At 41.6% G+C, this 23,247-nt stretch overlaps 1 protein-coding gene across 1 annotated transcript in view; it reads right to left on the bottom strand.

Annotated features, from left to right (window-relative positions):
* The window catches only part of cachd1 (cache domain containing 1), a gene marked incomplete at its 5' end in the record, with an annotated part of 79,763 nt that overhangs the window by 20,575 nt on the left and 35,941 nt on the right, over window positions 1–23,247 (bottom strand). The window contains 8 exons of the mRNA XM_079575621.1: window positions 69–192; window positions 891–1,040; window positions 1,562–1,849; window positions 5,609–5,776; window positions 5,963–6,179; window positions 6,720–6,864; window positions 10,061–10,187; window positions 16,953–17,059. Of these exons, the coding sequence (XP_079431747.1) occupies window positions 69–192; window positions 891–1,040; window positions 1,562–1,849; window positions 5,609–5,776; window positions 5,963–6,179; window positions 6,720–6,864; window positions 10,061–10,187; window positions 16,953–17,059 (1,326 nt within the window). The remainder of the gene's footprint in view (window positions 1–68; window positions 193–890; window positions 1,041–1,561; window positions 1,850–5,608; window positions 5,777–5,962; window positions 6,180–6,719; window positions 6,865–10,060; window positions 10,188–16,952; window positions 17,060–23,247) is intronic.

Genomic DNA, 23,247 nt, shown 5'->3' with positions numbered 1-23,247 from the left:
TCATTATTATTTTACTATTTTGTGATGATGATTTTATTTATTTTTTAAACAGCCGGGAATTTCTTTACCTGAGTATGTTTTGTCGAACAGCAGGAAATCCCGGGATATTTTCGTAGTGGATAATGTCCGTGTGCAGCGGAGGCTCGGTCATCAAGTAGGGTCGTATTAGAGAAGGATGCATCAAAGTGTAACCTAGGGGGGAAAAATGGATTAAAATAGATTTTTAAAATGATACAAATATACAAATGATTTCAATTCTCCCTAAAAATGACATGTTGACCATAGGCCCTTTTCGCAATCGTGTCACTTCACCCCAGCGCAGTTCTAAGAGCGTGCAAACCATCCGTTAGCTTGAAAAAATGTTTAAAGACGTGTCGCTCGGTGAAGCTTCTTACGTTCTACAGACAGTGCCTAATGTCCTAGTAGTTATCCCAAGTTTAAAATACTAATTTACTATAGAATTTGCCTATTGGGCATGCTACAACAGTATAGTGTGTGGTAAGAATGTGGCCTGTTCCTTACCCAGCTTCAACAGTGAGAAAATGTTGTAGTGACAAACCAAGTCTATACTGCATGAAATAGACAGGACAATACCAGGTGACGTACATTTTGCACACATTTGCTGGTTAACTCTGTGACCTCAAAAGTTGATGTTTGGAGACTGCCTGAAGCCACAGAGGTGTGAGGTCTGGGTGGTCTTTTAACAGCCAACACCGACTTATAAGCAGTGGGTGCTGCGCAAATGTGTTTTCTGTAAAAAGTGTGTGTGCATAAAGAAAACATGCCAAATTTCCATCCATGAATCACGACCGTATAGAATTACACTCCTGCTGTATACGATTGTATACGCTTTAAAGGAAGGAAAAGTTATCATCTTCAAGGACACCCACCTTTGTTGTCTATTAGGAAGGTGTATGAAGCCAGAGAGTCTTGGTAGTAGGTGACATCCTCTAAAATATAGGCCAGGTTTACGTCCACTCCAACCACGCCCAGCAGCAGGTTCCCAAAGTAACAAGGTCGGCTCACGGTCATAATAAACCCTGAGGGAAAAAATATGCAAATATTATAGATTTGATTTACGTACAGTTGCTAAATTATACTGTTTTTGTTTTTAATAATGTGATGACAAACAGAAATAAAATGAGAATCAGAAACATTTCAAAATAAAGGTCTCCAATTCTGGGTCCCTTTGTTACAATTAGTGGTGGAAAGCAACAAAGCAAAAAAAATCGAGTACACACTTTCACTTAATTGTTTTCTAAATTATGTCTTTTCTCTTTTACTTTTTTTCATAGCGGGTCTTTGTGTTTTGAGTAAACATAAAAGCTGCAGTAAATTAATAAACAATCTCCATAAAAATTGTGCACATTTATGTTGTTAACTTTTCATCTGAAGTGAATTTGTTGCTCTTGTTTCAATACTTTTACTATTACTCCACCTTTTAATGGCTCCTTTTCTATTCATTTCCATCTTTACTCAACCTCCCAACAAATTACAAGCAAATAATGATGCCAAAGGCAACCCTGGCAACATTAACATTAACCCCAGGATAAACACCCACCATCCCCCATAGGGTCCGAGTAGGGCAGGCTGAAACGGGCCAGGTCGATCATTCGGTTGGGCAGGTTGATGTAGAAGCGTCCCACGGTTGTCTCCAGGTTACTGAGCTGATTGAGCACCATCATGCTCCCCTTCACCACCGGCATCATGGACGCCCCACCCAGCGACCCGGACGACGACGCGGCCAAAAACCGCTCCCGGTCAAAAGTTCGATCCATGCCATATTTCACAGAGTTCTGCTCCGCCAGGTCCCTGAGGAAGGCCAACTCCTTCAGGCCCGTTACTCCCTCTGAAAGACACAAACGGCGGAGATTTAGGAATAAGGACAATCTAATACATGCAATCCATAACTAGGGCTGGACAGTTGTACCAAAAAATGGGATAAGATAAGTTTTTCTGGGTCATGAGAAAGAAAAGTTTAATGGCTTCATGATTGAAAAAAAATATATATATATACTGGTTTTGCTCAAAGACATTGCCTTTCATATAATGTATGAATGAACAGAATTTAGTTTAATTGTAGATAACGAATAATGTAGCAATAATGCAACTTTAAAACAAATTTCTAAATAAGTTGCAGCCTAGGCCAGTGTCATGCCTCATTTGAAAGCTAAGACCTACAAAACTCATCTAAACTGATCCTTTTCCTTAAGTTCTTGTCACTTTTTTGTTGCGTTTCTGTTGCCGTTTTGTCGTTTTTTCATCACACATTTTTGTCACTCTCACGTTGCATTTTCAGCCTTGTTTTCGTCTCATTTGTGTTGCTGTTTTGACACTTTTTTTCAAGAAGCGTTCTTAGATTGAGGTAAATCCGAACTGAGAGAGAATGTGCTCGGTTCAGGTGGGGGTTAAGAGTTTTTCATGCACAGGGAACGAGGAGGGGCTTTCAAGTCCAATCCAGAGGGGAGGCGGAGGGAGTTTAAAATTTATCTCCGCTCTCTTTTTGCAATCTTCCAGACGATCACTTGTAACCTGGTGCCAAAAAAATGATTGAAAGGTACCCAGCCCAATCCATATCCAAAGCAAATACATTTCAAACTGTTACTTCATAATAATTAATGGAAACGCAAAAGTAATCATCTGAGCAATTGAAAGTGAGCATGCGCTTCATGAAAACCCCTTAAAAATGCGCTAAGACACGGCGAATATGAGCTATTGCCATCTGGGAAACATCATCGAGCTGTCATATATAAAAGCAACCAATGCAAAACGCCTATTTATCTCCTTAACAAACATGGATACCACAGTCTTTGCACCAATCAAGTCTACTACAACACAGTGCTTTTTTTTTTATCTGAAGCTTCTTTAAAGGAATAGGCCACCGTTTTTACATACTGAGATATGTTCTTACCTTAGCTTTGACGAGTTCTTTAGGACCTGTCTGATCTTCACCCGTGCCTTCAGTCACGTAAACACAGCGCAGACGGCGTTAGCATTTAGCCTCTCCCCCTCTCCACTATAGCTCCAAAACAGGTCAAGATAGAAGCTACCAAGCTAAATATGGTTATGTGAAGTAGTAGTAGTTACCAGGAGTAGTTCGAAATCTGCGCAGTAATCTTCACTTTACTGTGCGGATGCCAAATTACTCCTTTTTACTCCTATTATTACGCCTTACAATATAGTTCCCCCTTTTATCCGCTTAGAAAATCCACATTTAATTTTAATTTTGTGTAGTTATACTTTGTAGTGGAACACTTCACGTAAGCATATTTAAATAGCGAAAACGTAGAAGAGCTTGGTAGCTTCTATCTTGACCTGTTTTGGAGCTATAGAGGAGAGAGGGAGAGGCTAAATGCTAACGCCGTCTGCGCTGTGTTTACGTGACTGAAGGCACGGGTGAAGACCAGACAGGTCCTAAAGAACTCGTCAAAGCTAAGGTAAGAACATATCTCAGTATGTAAAAACGGTGGCCTATTCCTTTAAAAAATAAAGGCCATTTTTTGCACAACGCGAGACAATGAAATGGTAATTGTAGCCCATTATACAACCACATCTGACCATAACTGATGATAATAAAGCCGAACAAAACAAAGCTTGTTCAGAAAGACAGAAGGAGTGGTTAGCCAGAGGCAAGAGGTAGCGATGGTTTTAAATTAGACACTGGAAAAAAACGAGGGATTGTAGCGTGCAGGGGTGCACAAAGGCCACGTAAATAGATACTGGAGTGCGGTCATCACCTCAGATATGTCAGACATGCTCAAACTTGCGATCCAAACCACCTTTCCTAAACCCTACTACTCCCAACTGTCAGGCGACAAACCCAGGGATCACGACATGAACGAATCCGTCATTGGTTCAGAGTAAATAAGCCGAGAAGATGATTCAACCACGTAAACACAGAGAGGCTTAATCTTTCCGAGTCTTGGGGTCATCTAGAGGAGAGTGCATGAGACCAAGACTGCGCCCTCCTCCTCGCAGCTGTCATTTGCCAGTGCGCAATCATTGAGTGGATTACGGTGCAATCCCTGTTTAATGCCCGGGCTTTGCTTTAGCGATCATCACACCGGGGCAGTGACGGGAGCCAAAGGCGCATGATCGCACACCGCTGGCATGTCTGTTTACTTGGCAGTGAAAGGTGACAAGACAGCAAACCAAAGGCATTTTCTGGAAAAATATCCACTGAAATAATACAGTGTTAAGGAATCCCATGCAAATTGATGTATAAAAGCTCGTAATATTGCAGTTTTTCATCTTAGTCAAGTTGTGGAAGAATTGACAGGTCTTATACAAACTTTGTCAAAGTCTAAAAAAAAAGTCTCACTTTCTTAAAAGATGGACTAGCTTTCTTGGTATTCAACTTTAAAGGTGCATTATGCAACTTTTTGTGCGAAAAAAGGTGATATTTGTGTGTATCTGACCTTGTAGTGACCCAGCGGCTGTATGAATGGTCAGCATGGTGTCTTTGCTTTCCATCACAGTGGTCTCTAGGTCACTACAGGATCAATTATTTTGTAGGTTTTCAGGTGAGAGGGTCCGTCATTGGTGAAAACCTTCCAAACAATTCATCCTGGAGCGTCGCAGGGACCTCTGTGATGGAAATTAAAGGCGCCATGCTGACCACTCATACAGCTGCTGGGTCACTGCAAGGTAAAATACGCACAAAAATCAACTTTTTCTCCAACATAAAAAGCTGCATAATGCACCTTTAAATTTGAACGCGACAGTTTTGTCTATAAATATCTTCTGTAACTTCTGTAAAAGTTGAAAATTCTAATAAATGATATACTCTCCTGAATCTAGATAAAGTAATTTCCTGAATCCTAAAACCCCTACAGACTGAAGTGCTGTGGGTTTGGTGGCCTCTTTGAACAATCAGGACATTTGGCAGCAGAATGGGGGGACTAGGACTAGAACCATTACAGCAGCCTCTTGAGCTGTGCCTCGTGTCTACAACCAGACAAATGTTATTTCGGATATGCAATGCTAATACACTGCAAGGACGGTACATTTGGGCATCCTTTTCATCATGGGTCCTCTGTCAGTCACAAACGGACCGAGCTGTCCCCTTTGAAGTCTCACTCCCCCTCTCTTAGATGTAAGCTCATTTCCATTTCCCCCGATGCGGGAATCATTTATATCAACGGTCGCCGGTGCGTGCGCGGCGGAGGCGAGGGTGTGCGCGGAGGGGAGATGGGAGCTGGGGCGGGCAGATGGTTGGACGCGGAGAATAAAAGGGGAATGGGGACACACACAAACACACAACAAACAAAAAGCCTTTGAGGTTTGCTCGAGCACCTCTCCAGCCACTGTGTCATTGTGGCAAAGAAATGACAGCGAACAAAAGACTAAAAATGCTCTGTTTTCTATATGTGCTGCAATTATTAAGATACAGTATGTTAGAAAATGAAGTACATTCACATCATGTTAAGAAAAAATAAATAAAAAATTAGAACGTTCTTCCTTTTTTTTGTGAGTTCAGTAGTAAGTCCAATTAATCCAGCCATTACTGACTTTTAAAAAAAACAATGCATCAACCACTAAATAATGATTCACACAAAATATGGACAAATTCTTCCTCAAATTTCCAGGCATTTTTGTGTTTCTTCACCGTTCATTAGTGCGTAGGTGAGGATCATGACGGAGTTGTTGAGGTGTCTGTTCTCCTCCCTGACCACACTCAGAGTGGCCCTCTTCTCCTGCTCAGATGACTCCCGCGAGGTGATCCCAGAGGACAGGTAGATGATCACCATATCTGTCACAGTTACAGAGTTGAACACTGGAGAAAGACACACACAAAAAAACAATTATGTACAGATTGAAGACACAAGAAATATCTCGGCAATGCCCTTCACAGATGATCTTATTAGGTATAAAAGTAGCTAATCTTGTAGTTTACACGTCAACTGCATGTTTCTCCAAACTCATGAAGCTCTACAAGGTGAAAGTAAGCTCGCGTTCTTACTTGTGTTGTGTTTTGTGAGGCTGCTGGTGTTCCGCAGCAGCTGGAAGGCCTTCTGGAAGCCTGCCGCGTGCAAGGTGAAGCCATCGGACGCCTTGATGTTGGAAATGAAGGTGCTCATCTTCCTCTTGGTCTCACTGGTGGCTGGAGAGAGGAGCGACTTGTAGCATTGGTCCAGAGAACAGGCCCGAACCATCTCCGCCACTGACAGAATGGAAATCTGACCAAAAAAATGTGATTTGTGATTCTATTAGCAACATTTGAAGCAGTACTAAGTAACTCATGCCCCTAGAGGCCATAAGCGCCACTGCAGGTGTCATAGAATGTTGTGGTTTTTTACTACTTAATTGTCTGTGAGAGTAAAAACTACACTGGCAGAAAAGACAAAAGGGACAGAGGGATATTGTCCACCCAATTACACAATGGAGATCACTTTTTTTCACTCAAACTTGGCTGTAAATACTGTTTAAGTGGTGCTAGCGTTGCCCGTTAGCCTGTTAGCTTTTCTTCATAATTCCATTAGTGTGTCTTTAGTTCCTGCCCTCCTCCTAGTGTGTCTTGGTGGCTCGGACCCGGTGCAGGAAAGCTGCAAATGTGGTTTTCTGGTCAGACACACCAGGGGGAGATGAAAGACCCTCCAATCATCCCATTAACACTTGTATTACCCCCAGAGGGACCACGGAAATGATTTATTAAGGTAAACAAGTTACTTACTTACTGCTTTAATATATCATCACTGGAGTATTTTGCATTGTCTTACTTTGTCATGCTCGTCCACGGAGTTCAGGATGACCAGGGCAGAGTCTTTGGCGATCTGAAGCTGGGTGTCCGTGACGGAGGCTCCGTGGTCCACCATCACCACGATGTGTTTAGACTGAGGACGGACCGCACTGACATACACGGGCCTGTGTAAAGATACAAGTGTGGTAAACTACAGACCAGTTCTAACGGAAATCAGGCATCAGTAATGGGATCAAAACATCAAATAAAAGTCCATTAAAAAAAGTGCCGTAACCAGCTTTTCCAAGTTCTCAAACAATATAACAATACACAGAAGAGTTGAATTTACAACGTTGCGACTCGTTTCTAGCTCTGACAGCCTCTCCCACACATGCCAATTCTCTTCATGTATAACTGTATGCGCATGTACTGCAACTTTCAGACAGGGACTTAAAGCAGTTTTAAGTCATTCATGCTCCAGGCCATAAGCGCCACAGCTGGTGTCCGTAGTGTGTTACATTTTTTTACTCATTAATTGTTGTGAGAGTAAATTCTACGCTGACTGAAAAGACAAAGGGAGAGAGGGATATTGTCCATCCTATTACACAATGGAGATGATTTTTTTTCCACTCCAACTTGGCTGTAGATACTGTGTAAGTGGCTCTAGCCCGCAGTTAGCTTTGCCCGTTAGCATGCTAGCTTCTTCTTTGTGATTCTATTAGTGCGTATTGGTGACTCCAACCTGGTGGCAGCGAAGTCGCAATTTGCTGCTTTTACAAAATACTCTAAGGGGATAAAAGATTCTTTTACCAGAATAAAGGTTGGATACAGGGCCTTTAATGTGAATTCGCCTGAGGGCACTGTCACAGCTGCAGCTCTCAAAAAGACAGGTCTTCTCACCAGACGACTCCACTTTTTTTTTTATCTATCTGTAGCAACACTCATAGACGGTTTTCTCATTTAAGTCACACACACTAATTAAGAGGGATATGTACATAGAATGTCAAAACATGATCTGGGGTCGTTTATTATCTACAAAACAAATGGATTTAATTGTTGAAACACCTGGGTTCTCTTATGCAAGTATGTTATTATGCTATGTTCCACGTCCTTAACATGGCATACATCATTGTTCAAGGGGAGGAGTGGCTGTGTGTGGTCCGTGTGTCGAAGGGGAGAATGGGGCTGATGTTCCTTACAAAGACTAGCCGAGCAGCCCGACTTCTCTGTCACAGATGGCTATATGCCAGACAACTGACTGGACCAGGAGGGAAGCAAGCCAAAACGCATAAGGCCCTTGCAAATGAAGCAAACGGACAGTTATGGGGAGACAAAAGATACATAAAGGAAAGAAAAGACGGGGAAGAAGAGACGTCTTTCAGCGGGGGCCGTAAAAAAAAAAGCCACAACACTGTAGGTGCGAAATACCAACGGGCTTTAGTGGCACAGCAGCACATTCCTGCCAAGGACATGTGTGGTCTGAGTGTGTGTAGGCGCCATGCCACCAACATGCCCCCAGTTTATGGAAGACTGCGAAGCATGTCATGTATCTATAGTTTAGTGCTGGCTATTATTTCATTCACTCGCTCTTTTTGCAATGTGGGGAAATAAACACATTCTACACAAGCATATGGCTAGGATCTGAATAGTCATGTACTGTTTCCTTAAATTATGAAAAAGGCAAAATGTAATACATACACTGCAAAAAGTGGATTCAAAGCAAGTAAAAAATGTCTTACTTTAAGAAATAAGTTCTTATTTTTTCCCTAAAAAGTAATAATGCCTGGCCTAGCAAAGTTTTCTTGAGTAAAAAAAAATCTGATTTTAGGAAATAAAATCTAGCCATTTCATGCTCAGATATATTTGCTAAAAAACAAGCTAATTTTTCTTGTAACAAGAAAGAAACACTTTTTGAATCTTCTTCAGCTTTAGACAAAGAATATTTTTTCTTATTTTAAGAAAAAATAAGATCATAACAACTCTTAATTTAGATTATAAATTCCATTCTTTAAAGTGGGCGGCTCGGTGGCACAGCGGTAAGAGCCTCCCCTTCACAGCTCGAAGGTCCTGGGTTCGATTCCCACCAAGACGGGGCCTTTCTGTGTGGAGCATGTTCTCCCCTTGTCTGGATACGTTTCCCTTACCACTAAAAACATGAGCAATAGGTGAATTCTCCGGCCAGGTGATTCTGACCATCTGGCTCCACATCATGGAGGTGGGTCCCCGGGCAATATTTTATAATATATAAGAACATTTTGCTCAAAAATGTGTGTAATTTAGAAAAAATTGCTTAAATCAAGCAACATTTAAGTAAAATACCCACAATTTCTCACTAAATAAGAATGTTTTCCTTAAATTATTCCATTTTCTGAGGACATTTTGCTTAATTCTAGCTATTTATTTGCTTAAATTTAGTGTTTCTTTCTTGTTTTATGATAAGAAAAATATTCTAGAAATAAGAATTCTTAGCAAGAAAAAAATGCTGACCCCATTGGCAGAATTTTCCCTTAAAATAAGACAAAATGTCTTATGTCTTAAAGGAATAGGCCACCGTTTTTACATACTGTGATATGCTCTTACCTCACTTTAGTCGAGTTAATATATCCCCGTCTGGTCTTTGTCCGTGCGCTCTGCCAGGCAAACGGAGCACATACACAGCCTCTCCCACATGTCACATAGCTCCGAAAAAGCTCACGATAGAAGTTACCAAGCTCTTCCACGTGTTCCCTATTTAAATAAAGTTACGTGAAGTGTTTTCATGCGAAGTATATTTACACAGAAATGTAACGTGTCGATTTTATAAGCAAATAAAAAGGGGGACTATATTGTGAGGCGTAATGATACGAGGAGTAAAACGTCCGCGCAGTAACTCCTAAAGGTTATTGACGGAAGTGAGCGGGGGAAGTCTTTAGGAGTTACTGCGCGGACGTTTTGCTCCTCGTATCATTACGCCTCACAATATAGTCCCCCTTTTTATTTGCTTATAAAATCGACATGCTACATTTCTGTGTAAATATACTTCGCATGAAAACACTTCACGTAACTTTATTTAAATAGGGAACACGTGGAAGAGCTTGGTAGCTTCTATCGTGAGCTTTTTCGGAGCTATGTGACATGTGGGAGAGGCTGTGTATGTGCTTCGTTTGCCTGGCAGAGCGCACGGACAAAGACCAGACGGGGATATATTAACACGTCTAAAGTGAGGTAAGAGCATATCACAGTATGTAAAAACGGTGGCCTATTCCTTTAAAATGTCTTAAAATAAGACAAAATGTCTTATTACTTTTTGCAGTGTAAACCCTTCCAATACATGAGCCAAATTGCCACAAAGAAAGAGCAGGCATCCCTCCATAAATTCCCCCTGCAGCTTTGTCTTTGTACCTGCTCCGGTGCTCGTAGGTCCCTTTGCACTGGAACTTGTGGGCAGGAAACACAGTGAAGATGCCCTCCTCCGAGCTGAAATACTGCCATTTGATCCCAGGGTTGGACTTCAGATTGTCTGCCAACACTGCAAATGAGACAGAGAGGTTGCAGAATAAATGCAAGGATAGTATAACTCTATAAATTAGATTATAATAATTAGTACTCTATAATTAGATGGAGACGCCGACTTATACCAATATGGGAAACAACTTTATGATGAAGGCAGGTCTTTATGAATGAATGCTTGTTTTGTCACTTCAGCCCATTCACAAGTGTAGGACTGAACACACCTTTCTTTGTGGCTGACGCATAGTAAATATGCAAATGACCCCCCCATTCACACCTCCACCAGAATAAATTAGGCGCACTCTGCCAAGGAAAAGCAGAGCCGGTTCACCTCTGAGCTGTTCTTTCATAACTTCGCGCTGTATGTGTAAACAATCAGTGATCCATTTCAATAGTCAAAACGCCCTGGAAGTAATGGTATGTTTCAAAGCAGTTATCCGGGCTACAAAGCTTTATTGGTCACTGCAAGAAGGCAGGAGGCAATTCACAAAGATGTTCTAAGTGGCGCTAAAACGCAACTGAAAGAGGCCCTCACGACAACAAGAGCATGACAAAACCGTTAAATCCACTGGACATACAGTAACTCAACCCTGAGATATTTGTACTTCATGGTCTGCTGACTGCTGGATGTATCCGCTCCTGATTATGTGGAGCGGCCGGTGACGTGAAAAGAAAATGTGCTCATTCCGTGTTTTTCGCACATTTCCAGCTGAGCTAAACATTCAACTGTTTTGCCGCACTAGCTGAATATGTGTTAAACTCAGGTGGACAATTCCATTCAAGGTGAAAAATTACTTAAATCTGAATGTGAAAAAAAAAAAAGTCCGCATTTAGAGCTTCTCCATCACCAAAAAACATCCCCTGCACTGTGTCATTAGCACCTGTGCAAAGCCCTGTTACAATGCAAACATCCTTTGTTGTTATAAGGATTTCACTTTCACTGCTCCCAAGTTGAGTTCCAAACGTCCTGTTAATTAGCCCGAAAATGATTCCCAGACTACAGATCCTTGATGACAACTCATTTTAAACGATCCCAAAATGTGGTTCTTGGCTCCGCAATTCTATACATTCATCAGCGGCTTAAATGAAACAGGCTTTGACCTTTCGAACACGGCGAGCCAAGATTTTTCTCCTCCGCTTGGACCGTGGAAAGCTGTGGCTGAGAAAGTCAACAGGCCGGTTCATAGCGCAGCTGGGTTTCCCATCCTTTCCCTTCACTCGGTAGGGTTTTTGTAAGTTGTAAATCCTGGCTGTTGTGTCAGTCCATCCATCTCAGAGGCCTTATAAACAGGAACCACTCTCTTGTGTTGACAGTGGGAGAAGGGCTCTGTACACACTGTGTCAGGCAGCAGTGGCCCATATTCTGTAGGAAATGTGGGGAGGTTCCCAGCCAGGACCAGAACCGATTGCAAAAAAAGTCTCACCTGATAAGCATTGACTGCAAACATTTTGAGATGACTGGGTATTGTTCTGACTGCATTGACACTTTTCCGATGCAGCACGGCAGCTCCATACAGTGTTAAATCAACTAAAATATTTAGTCTTAATTTTAGTCAAAGTGATATTTTTGACGACTAAAATTGGACTAAAACTAAATTAAAAGTTTCTCATGAGACTAAAACTATGACTAAAATGTCCAGATATTTTAGTCGACTAAAATAAGACTAAATAAAAATGAAAAGGAGAGACAAAAATCATCCAAACTTCTATTGACCATCTGAAAGAGCCTCAAATCATTTAAATTCTCTGCCAAATGAACAGCTCTGAGCTTTATTCATGTGGAAACAGCTCCATGAAGTCGAGGACCACGATTAAATATGTTTATAATGAATATTATAAATATTAGTCGGCTAAATTAGTTTTAATTTTAGTCGACTAAATTGATATGCAATTTTCATCGACTAAAACTAGACTAAAATTAAAACTTTTTTTTTTTTTACTAAATCTTGATTAAAATTAAATTACATTTTAGTCAAAAGACTAAGACTCAAACTAAAATAAAACATGTTGTCAAAATTGACACTGGCTCCATACGAACATTGCAAGGGTTTCGGAGAAGAAGAGGCATGCTGTGACATAAGCATACCTTTAAAAAATAAATAAATCATGATTTATTATCGCTTTTACGATCCCTAACCAATGAGTCGCAGCGGTTTCTAACGGCAAAGCAAAATCCTTGTTGTGTAAAAAGTTGTTCGGTTTGAAAAGGTATGAGCAATTTCCCAAGACAGGTGAATAATACCGTTGTCAAAAACATTGTATAAATGATTGATCGTCGGATAATTAGCGACTCAAGCGTGGCCTAGTGGTTAAGCCTTGGGGAATTTATTAAGGAGGTACTTCTTACACTGTCAAGTGCCACATATGGCAGAGAACTGCAGTGTTTTGGATGAAGAGATCACCCACATCATGCTGGAATTTGGAGATTATTGTCCCATCTTCTATCCTATTATAAAAATTGAGTCTGGTTCGGTTTAAACTATGCAGCTCATGGCATTTCATTTTGCTCTCCCTGGACTTGCAAGTGTTGGGTGAACTTGAGTTATGTGTTATAAAAGGCATCTGCATGTCAAGATTATAAAAGTTATTTATTTATAAAAGGGTTTTTGTCGTCTTTTTGTCTCTTTGTCTGGTTTTCATAGGGTTTTTATTGTTTTGTTTTCTGCCCTTTTTTTATGCTTTCTTCATTGATTTTTTTCCTGCTTTTTTGGCACTATTTTTTCATGTTTTCAGTCACTGATCAAAACATGATTCACTGATTCGACGTTTCTCCATAGATTTCATTGGAAATTACAACTTCAAAGGCCATTTTCTCATAAAGCAATTTTCCCTCCTTAAAGAGGCGGTTTCTGAAATATTTCAAGAAGAACACTCAGCTTAAATATCAGCAGTTTTCTTCTACCACTACATGCCATTATCTAGCAAGTCCTGCATCGGCCTGCTCTTCTTACCCACCAAATAATGAAGTGTTTTGAAGATAAGCGGGCTCACAAACAAAGTCTTCTTACTGCCATTCCCAACAACCTCACCTCCCCACTCTGCTTGTCTATCATTCATCATTCTCTCCCCGTGGATTGTCCCTTGGTTGCCCTGTCGCGGCTTGTTTAGACTGGCCTGAGATAAATGGCACTTGGGTGAATGTCCCGGGCCACGAACGTGGGGGTCAAGGAGTATGCGAGTGTGCGGGACAGGCTGCAGAGCGGTAACTCGAACTGCCCGTTTCGGCCTTTGAGGGGAAAAAAAACAAAAAAAACAAGATGGTGACGTGTTGCGTGAACGGCTGTCAGTTTGAATGGAGTGGAGAGAGAGGAGCAGGCCGGGGACGACCCAGAAATGGTTGGAAAATTCCCAGAGTGTGATGATCCGAGGATTGATAGTACAAAAGGGTGGAGTCGGGCTTGACAAAAGAGGCATTTGGGAAAAAATATGGTTCATCAGTGTTCAGTAAATGGTTCAGTATGTGTTGATTGAAGACCAAAGGAAACTGATGAAATCCTCTCCTTGCAATGTACATAAGGTACTTATCCATGTAATACCCAAAGCAACCAAAATAAAATATCTCTTAGGAGGTTTCACCGCATGTCGGAGGGCTTTGTGGGCTGACCCGAGTCCGCTCTAGTTCCAGCTGTATATACTTCAAAGTTACTTTAGTCCACATTCACAAGCCGTCGCTCCAAAAGCCGCAGCGCAACATCAATCAGCTGTTTCCCGAACGTATTCCCATGACAACGAGCCTCAAGCATCAATGCTGCGACATGCACGGGCGCACTTCTCTGATGCTACGCGATGGGTCATTTCTGGGGTTGACAAAAAATAGATTCCTCAATACTAAAAGTGGTGTCGAAGCTAGATATTGATTTTCGGTATTGATATCGATACACGCACAGAGAGCTCCCACTCCTCCTCCACGGCCAACAGGAAGGATCTGCAGCCGTGCCCAGGATTCAAGCTAGAGTTAAAAGTACTCACTTAGATCCATTGTCCAAGTGTAGGATCTGATTACTGCTGCTGAACCGTGTTGAAAGAAGCAGCCGTTTTGATGAAAAATAAGAATTTGCAATTGTGGCCAATGTTAGTTTAACAGCCCGTTCATTTCAATGCCTTTACGTGCATCAGTTAGCATTGGCTAGGCAAGCTCAATGTCAACTACACATATTTACTGTCTGGACTTGACTCACGGATACCTATATTCTGAGGAATTTCAAAGGCCAGTTTAAACATTGTTTGGCGCATTGAATTCACGCACTGTTCTGCTCCTCAGTGTGATGGCAGTGACTGTTCACTGTTCATTTTGGCAGAAACAGACAGACTTGATGGTCATGGGCAAATTCCAGTTTGTAAGCATTTGACTATGAATACTGCAGGTGAAGATGCAACGTATTTATGTAGAGCGAACAAATTAGACTTTTCTTTTACAACGATTTTTGAAGAACATGATAAAGCCAATACAGTGTTGAGTAATGTAGATAATACAGGACAGATGGAAAGCGAGACAAACTTTCCTTCAGCAAATATAGTATATATATTTAGAAGGGGATTTTTGTTTTTGCCATGGTGTCGAAATCGGTTTGTAATTTAAGTATCGCTGCTACACATGTCATTTCTCTCTCTCGTGGCGTAATACAGTGAGGCTGATGAGCCTGACCGAGGAGCAATGCACTTTAATTAGAACATGGAGAGGAAGAGAGACGTACCTCGACTATATAAAGTTGATCTATTTTGATCTATTTTAATAATCCAAATCCCTCCTGTCATGCAGCACACTCATTAAAGGAACAGGCCACCGTTTTTACATACTGAGATATGTTCTTACCTTAGCTTTGACGAGTTCTTTAGGACCTGTCTGATCTTCACCCGTGCCTTCAGTCACGTAAACACAGCACAGACGGCGTTAGCATTTAGCCTCTCCCTCTCTCCTCTATAGCTCCAAAACAGGTCAAGATAGAAGCTACCAAGCTCTTCCACGTTTTCCCTATTTAAATATGGTTACGTGAAGTGTTCCACTACAAAGTATAATGACACAAAATTAAACAATGTGGATTTTCTAAGCGGATAAAATGGGGAACTATATTGTAGTTCGAAATCCACGCAGTAATCTTCACTTTACTGCGCGGATGCCAAATTACTCCTGGTATTATTACGCCTTACAATATAGTTCCCCCTTTTATCCGCTTAGAAAATCCACATCGTTTAATTTTGTGTAATTATACTTTGTAGTGTAATTACACAAGTGGTTACACTTCACGTAACCATATTTAAATAGGGAAAACGTGGAAGAGCTTGGTAGCTTCTACCTTGAACAGTTTTGGAGCTATAGAGGAGAGAGGGAGAGGCTAAATGCTAACGCCGTCTGTGCTGTGTTTACGTGACTGAAGGCACGGGTGAAGACCAGACAGGTCCTAAAGAACTCGTCAAAGCTAAGGTAAGAACATATCTCAGTATGGAAAAACGGTGGCCTATTCCTTTAAAAGTAACTATTATCTTCACTCAAAAAGCAGGAATGACAGTGAAAGTGCTCCAGAGTGCGAGTGAACAGCTACTCCAAGACCACCTGTTTAGGGTTGAATTCATACTGACCAGGTCGACCTAAACAGAGCCAGTGCGAAAACCCCTAGAACTATTTCAATTGATATTTGTTGTTGTTCACAATATTGTATTAGATTATTAACATTAACATTTATGTACCGTCTATACATGACTTCAATGGGTTTGGACTTGCATTACTGTATACAGCTATTGAAATCATGTATTGCATAGAAAATTAAAATGGTTGCATTTGATTCAGCCACACATCAACAGGGCATTTACTTTAGCTTCTACTTGGGCATTTGTTATCATATTACAGTATTTGTAAATATTAAAGGTATAAAAGTTTGTGTAAGGTTGAGCTTTGGTCATTCTCAAACTCTTCACACCAAGTACCAACGAGTATTTGTCCAACTGCCACCACGCCTAGATCAAGATCAGAACAAAACCAGGTCTAAAATTGGATTAAAACAGAACAAACACCTAACATGTCATCACGAAAGCAGAAAGTATATTATATTAAGTCTGGTAAACATCTGACATAAAAGAAACTGAAGGAGTCCAGACAGTGAAGGCATCAGACCTGACACATCAGCAGGGGAAAGAATTCAGCTGGATTTTTTACATCACTTATCCATAATCAAAGGCAGATGGGGCGGAACGAGAAGCACGCACGAGCTGGATATTGGACTTACATTTTGACAGCGTATGGAATGACCTCGAACTTTAACAATTGAGAAATATTGACTCTTTACGAAATCAGAATAAGTAAAAAGAGTGCAATGTAAGCCAAGGTGACGCAAAAAACAGCGAATTCAAAATGGGTTTAGCTTTAATGAGGAATTGAAAACAGTCCAACCTGAAAGACCCAAAACTTCAAAGTCTAACTGGGACTGTTTGATCTCAAAGTAAGGGGAAAAAAAAAAGAAAAAAAAACTTTTCAAACCCAATCGCAGGAAAGAGAGAGGTGAAGACAGGGACAGGCTTATAACTCAAATCTTTTTGGACATAAAAAAGCTCATTATTTCTCTCTCTTGGTTTCAACGCACCGCCAGATGAAACATTTATTAATTAAAGCCTCTGTTTCCATGGCAACTGCTGCTTTTTTTTTTTTTTTTGGACTTTACTGATTTCGACGCCGGCGAATATCCACGAGCGAAATTAAGCTTTTCAACACTTCACAAGCAAAGACCCGATATGTGTTCTGTTCATTGCGTCATTTTAATTAAGCTTTTTGAAAACATCCCGGGCTCCAAACCTGAGTTGAGGTCCCGTCCGGGGTTGAAGGCTCGGCTGTTGACGTTTGGAGACAGCCTGTCGCAGCAGATGGTCTTGGACACGTTGGTATTGAAGTTTCCGTCAAACCTAAACACACACACACAGACACACACAGACGTGAACAAAGTGAGGATTTATAGACCGCCCACAAATCCCTCGTAAATTAGGCATCGCGTTCTAAACAAAAAACATCCACACTCTGGACTCGATGCTATGTGGAACATCTGTTGAAACCTTTGTTTGATTGGACCAGGAGTGAGCCGCGGGCAGCGTCCTCATCTGCTCTACAGGACTCGTATAAAACCGGGGGTATATCGTTGTGTGAGCAATATTTTCCACGGAAATCCTGCTTTCCCGTTAACATACGGCGCACATGACCGTAAGTGAGAAAAGAAGCATAAAGCCTACAAACATTTTGACCCATCCTTTTTAACCAGAGCAGCTGGTTCAGGGGCTGTGTATTATGGACTCCTCATAATGTTGACGGGGAGGAGAAAGTTTTAGGTTGAAGAGGTTTTAGGTCAGGTTATAAGTCCGTGAACGTATTGTCAGTCCCTTGTGCCAATCCCAGGCCCGGCTAGAAAGAAGCTTTCCTGGCATTCACGTTGAAATGAATGATGCCAGCGCTGAAGGCTAGGAGCTTGGTGATGAGTTGGGTGATTGATTGCTGTTACCCCAGATGTTAAAAGGCAAACAAAGGAAAGCATTCACTCAAATGTATTGACAAAACAAAGGGACAGGAGTAGACAAGGGTCACATCTCTTAAATGCCCTACTTGTAGCCTTTGGTGATACACTTTACTTACAATGCCATATCATGTAAAGGGCCCTTTACCATGTGTTCTAATAATGCACCAAATAATACATTAATCATTTTCTATTACCCCGAATGAATTTGGTAGGAAAACACAAGTTGACTTTCCAAAAGTTATAAATGAAAAATGAATCTAACATCGATTGCAGAGGCATTTTAAAAATATGACTTTTTTTTAAAGGGGCTAGATGCAAGTTATTTTATGCTCACTACTGCCACCTCAGGTCATACATGTAACTGCACCTTCTATATTAAAGAGGGGGTATTATGCTTTTTTCAATCACATAGCACCAGTCTATAGCACACTACAATGATGACCAAACCTTCTGTTGGTCTGTAAATGCAGTAAATTAGAAAAACTGCCTTGTATAAAATGTCTCTCTCAAAATGGCTGTAGTGAATGTCTTGAAATAGGCCTCTGTCTCTTTAAGAACCTCTGACTCTTTCCGACACGCCCCCTCCACACGCTGTCTGTGGCATCAGTGGGGAGGGGGTTCTGCTGAGGAGCAGTGGTTGGTTACTCGGCTGGTGACATAAGCTCGGAGGCGTCTCCAGGAGGTGGGGGCGTTCCTAGGAGGACTCAGGCAAACCTATCCCTAAAATGGCCGCCATTAGAGTTTTTACAGATTACTCAAAAATACGTGAATGTGCCAAGGCCACACTTCAGGCATGTTTTTAATGAGGGAATGACATAATAACATGATGTAAAGCTTGAAAAAGTCGATTTTGCATAAACCCCCCCCCTTTAAGCTCGTGCATGATGGTAATTCGGACCCGAAGTAACACCGTTTTGAGTGACAGTGCAGGATTTTAGAGGCAGTCGTGGTGAACAGGTCTGGGCTCATTCTACACACTAGGACACTGTTGGAACATGTAGAGGGAGGAAAATACATCATTTTAACATTTTTAAACTCCTTATAGTCCCTTTAAGCAATCAGCCAACTTTAAGTCAAAAACATTTGTATCGTTTATTTTCCCCCCCATGCTCTAGTTTGGTATCATGTTTTACAATATAATTCACTAGCAAGGACCACGCCATAACAAAGTGCAATTAAGATTGTATTCATGAGGTTATAGTTTGGAGTGAAACACGTATCACAACCAAGATGTACCTGGATATACTGCAAAACACTACTGTAGGCTATATTGTACTGTCCCAGCCCTCGTACTGTATATACTGTAGCATGTCATTTTCCAATCTATGGTCTTGAAAGTTTCAAAATAGGAACCAACCCCTCATTTGAATTCAATCCCCTTTCTCTTAATATTGTATCCATTTCTTGCACGCTCTCGTGACTCTGGCCACATGAGTGCACTTCAGTGTTACATTAATAGCTTATGGAGCATCCCCACTTCCAGCAATGATAAGAACAACAAGGCGTGAATCCCTTTCAGCACGTGTTTAACACTTGTTGATTTTACAAACGTCCTCACACAAGATGGACCCATTTTCATTTTTTCAAATCTAAAAACCTGCCTGCTTGCCCTGGACATAGCGTTAAGTTAAGAGCTAGAATGCTGAGAGGAATGCACAGGCTGCTCTGCGGTGCACCAAGGCTCCAGGCTTTGATCCGTCTCTACACACCCCACGTGCGCACCCTCCACGGGATGGCACGTGCACGCTCGTAAACAGGACCCCTCTGCTGGCACGAGCGCCGCTTTTTGACTGACAGCTGCTCTGATGTGCAGCCTTTATTTGAACTTGGCCCATCCACAAGGCCAGGGTCATTACTATTCTTCTCCCTCATTTGCATAGGCGGGTAGTGGGGAAAGGGAAAAAAAAAATGTGTGCACGAGATAAAAAATACATTTGCAGGCACTTTGAATTCCACATCAGAAGGCGTTGGAGGGAGAGAGGGGAGAGAGGAGGGCTGCGATTCTGATCAGACGCTTAACGAAGGCAGAGAAATGTGGTCTGCAACAAGATGGCTAAATTCCAGCTCATGGAATAGGACTAGAAATGATGGAGAAAAAAAACAATGCAGACAGAATATAAAAATCTAAAAATAAATCGAAATGTGCATATTAATCATGCATATATCAGGACCAAGCCCAAAGCAGGAGCACCAACACGACCTTACAAAGAAATATTCAATTATTCATCAGCGCTCCCGTGAGTTTTGAGAGAATTCCATATATATTTCTGTTCCTTTCACTTTGAGATGAAATATTTATAAAGCCATTTTTTTCTACAATATAAGTAGTGATGAAAAAGTAATAGAGCAGCACCAACTAAAACAACTGAAGTGTTTGCACTTGTGAGCCGTCCACTGTTTTAAAACCGTTTATGAAAGCGCAGCCTGCAGAAGGATTCATGTGTGATCATATGTGCACAAGCCCACAGAGAACAATTACCCCAGAGAAGCAGGCTGCAACTGTCACTTATCTGTTTGTTATTTACTGTATGTAAACTAGAAAACATGCTCACAGTTATAGGATCCCTGCATTTAAAAAGATTGTATTAATATTTGTGATTTTCACAGCAGACGGATGGAGAAAATAAAATGACACCAAAAAGTCATACACAATTTATGTGGACAGTAATTAGATCATTAATGTGAACTCTCTTAAAGCAGTACTAAGTGTTAGAGGATAACATTAAATCGCTATTTATCATACTGGGTCAGGCTGTACAGTCGTACTATCTCTGTCATAGCCTTGACTGTGATGCTCAGGCGCCCACTCTCTGCCACTGAATGCTTGCGTATCAGTATGACACTCTGAGAGGGTATTCATCCCTCTTCTGTGGAAGCATAGACAGACTTGAATGGTAGGACTAGCGCAATGTCTCGAGTTCATGTCTCCGGGTCCCGCACCGATGGTAAATAAACTTCTCCTGCATAAGACATCCAGACTGCTGCCTGTCATTCATCTATCCTCTCGAACACCATTGTTATTTCTCTAACACTAAGTAATTAATGCCCCTAGAAGTCATAAGCGCCACTGCAGGTGTCGTAGCAGGTTGCGTGGGAGTAAATGCTACGCTGACAGAAAAAACAAAAGGGACAGAGGGATATTGTAATTCAATTACATGATGGAGATCATTTTTTCACTCTAACTTGGCTGTAAATACTGTTTAAGTGGCGCTAGCCCGCAGCTAGCTTTGCCCGTTAGCCTGTTAGCTTCTACTTCTTGATTCCATTAGTGTGTATTAGGGCCTCCGACCCGTAGGCAGCAAAGTTGCAATTGTGGTTTGTCCCTTCTTCCAGTCTTTTTACACCAGTCCAAAAGTGCTCATTGATTTACAAATTGAGCTCTCATTAAAACCAGCACTAGCGGTATCATTAGTTATAACAGTCGACCTGTAGCTTAATTTAACAATACTATAGTAGAAATAACTTATTGCTGCCCATGTGCAATTAAGTATCATTCTTTGAGCATATTCCCCCATAATGAACTATTGACGTCTCCAAAATGCATAACCTGGAACTAGTGAAAGACGTGTTCAAAAGCTAAATAGCGTATTTTAAGACCGTAAAGTTGTTGCTATGACCTGGAATAGATGAGATAAAGACACGGCTCCAAAGCATTAACCACTTACTCATTTCCAAAAAAGGAAACAATTTTTGCACGGTTGTACGCAGAGGGGGACGTTTAAAAATATACCACTTATGCAGCATTTTGGCAGTGAGAAAATGATCACATTCAACAAAAACAAACTCCTTCTAAAATGAATATCTCCATAACAGGGGGGCCATAACCAGCCTTCAATTAGCCCATCTGAAACCGTACTATTGAAGCCCGTGAGCACACTTGCCACTTTTACAGCTGGCTATCGAAGAAACTGTTGAAATGGGGCACCGACTACACTTAAAGACACAAACACGCCGGCCGGGTCGAGCCAGACGCATGCGCTTGCTATTTTCAGGTGTCTTGCAGAGGGCCCGTGCAGTGATTAAAGCATACCAGAGCGGGCCCGGAGCACTGCCCCGAGTGGCCTCCTCTGTGGCAAATGATAGGCTGCTAGCCCGACAGCCAACAGACACCGTGTGAACAACCCGATCTGCGCTAAACTGGCTGACCTGACCGAGACCCCGCAGCAGCTGAGGGGCTGCACCAAACCAAGGACAAACCCGGCAAACGACACGCACCGAGCAGAGGCATGGGAACTATTACCATTGCAATTTGTAGCTGGTTGTAAAAAATGTGATGATATTTGGAAAGGCAAACAATACAATTTTCAATAAATTAAGCAATTGACGACCAAATATCAAAGAACTTTTGCAATCGTGACAGGACTGGATTCTTGTTTTGAATCATGTTTCACGTTTTACCGTTTTTGTACGTAGTAAGTGCGGTTTTTGCTAACGTTGGATGATGAGCTAAAGACATTTGCGAAGACATTTTTTGTTCTTCTTCTGAAACACTGAAGAGGCACCGAGAGCCCCCCACACCTGCAGGACAGAGGATCACTAAAGGCAGCCAGGTTTCCCCAACCTGGCTGGCTGCCGTTCTATTGAGCCCTGTTCATAGTAATGATCCCGAGTAGTCTGTGAAATAAACATGGCTACTCGATTTACTCCTACGAAACAAAAAGGCGGGAAAGCCCCACCCTCAGGGGAGCTGCTACGAGCCTTCACAGAGCTCCAGAGCCTGTCAATCATAGATTTAGGCTTCCACTTTTTATTTCTAATATACAAAAACCAGCGTGGTTAAAAATATGACACATGGCCCAGCGTTGTCACATGGCTCATTGGCTTGGGAATACCCATTCTGCTGTGTGCGCTCAAATCATTTTGAGCCTGGTGGAAATTTTCGCAAAGGATTTGGGGACCAATCACAGAACGAGGAGGGACGGCAAGACGATGACGAGCTATTCGACATACGGAAGCTTATAGTTTGTTTATGGATAAAAATAAATAAATAAAACGTTTATTTACTGATCCAACATGACAGCAGCGACTCCATTTGCCAATCAAGCTTTAGACTGTGACGATGATATCATTGGCTATGTCTATAGGTGCAGATGCATGATAGACATTCGTAGTGCCCAAAAAACGACTAAAGGACAATCGCAAAAAACACACCTCTCCTTCGAGAAAATGAATTGGTGGTCCCCAGACTCTGGCGATGGCTAGGCTAATGGCTCACAGCAATTTTTAGAAGAAGAGCCAGGCATTTAAGTTGTTTGAACCAGGCCCAAAGCTACATAGGAACCCTATTTACCAAGTGTCTTTTTGGAGTCGCCCCTGGCCACCAGGGGGTGCTATCACAGCAATGTCAGCTCCCCGCCATGAGGACCAATTGCCCATTGGCATATTGGAAATGCATCTGCACTGATGAACAATGGCCCTAAATCGTCCCCAAACTGGTTTATATTGCATACGGTTGATACTTTCAAAAGAAATTGTATGTATAGATTTGTGAAATGTTATTGTGGGCCTAAAATTTAAGGCAATTACTCTACAAAGTTGCTCATATAGTTTATACATATTTTTTCTTGATCTTTTATTATTTGGTTA

Source organism: Gobius niger (assembly GCF_951799975.1).
Source record: "Gobius niger genome assembly, chromosome: 17".
Classification (NCBI taxonomy): Eukaryota; Metazoa; Chordata; class Actinopteri; order Gobiiformes; family Gobiidae; genus Gobius; species Gobius niger.
This window is presented reverse-complemented; position numbering and strand designations above follow the sequence as displayed.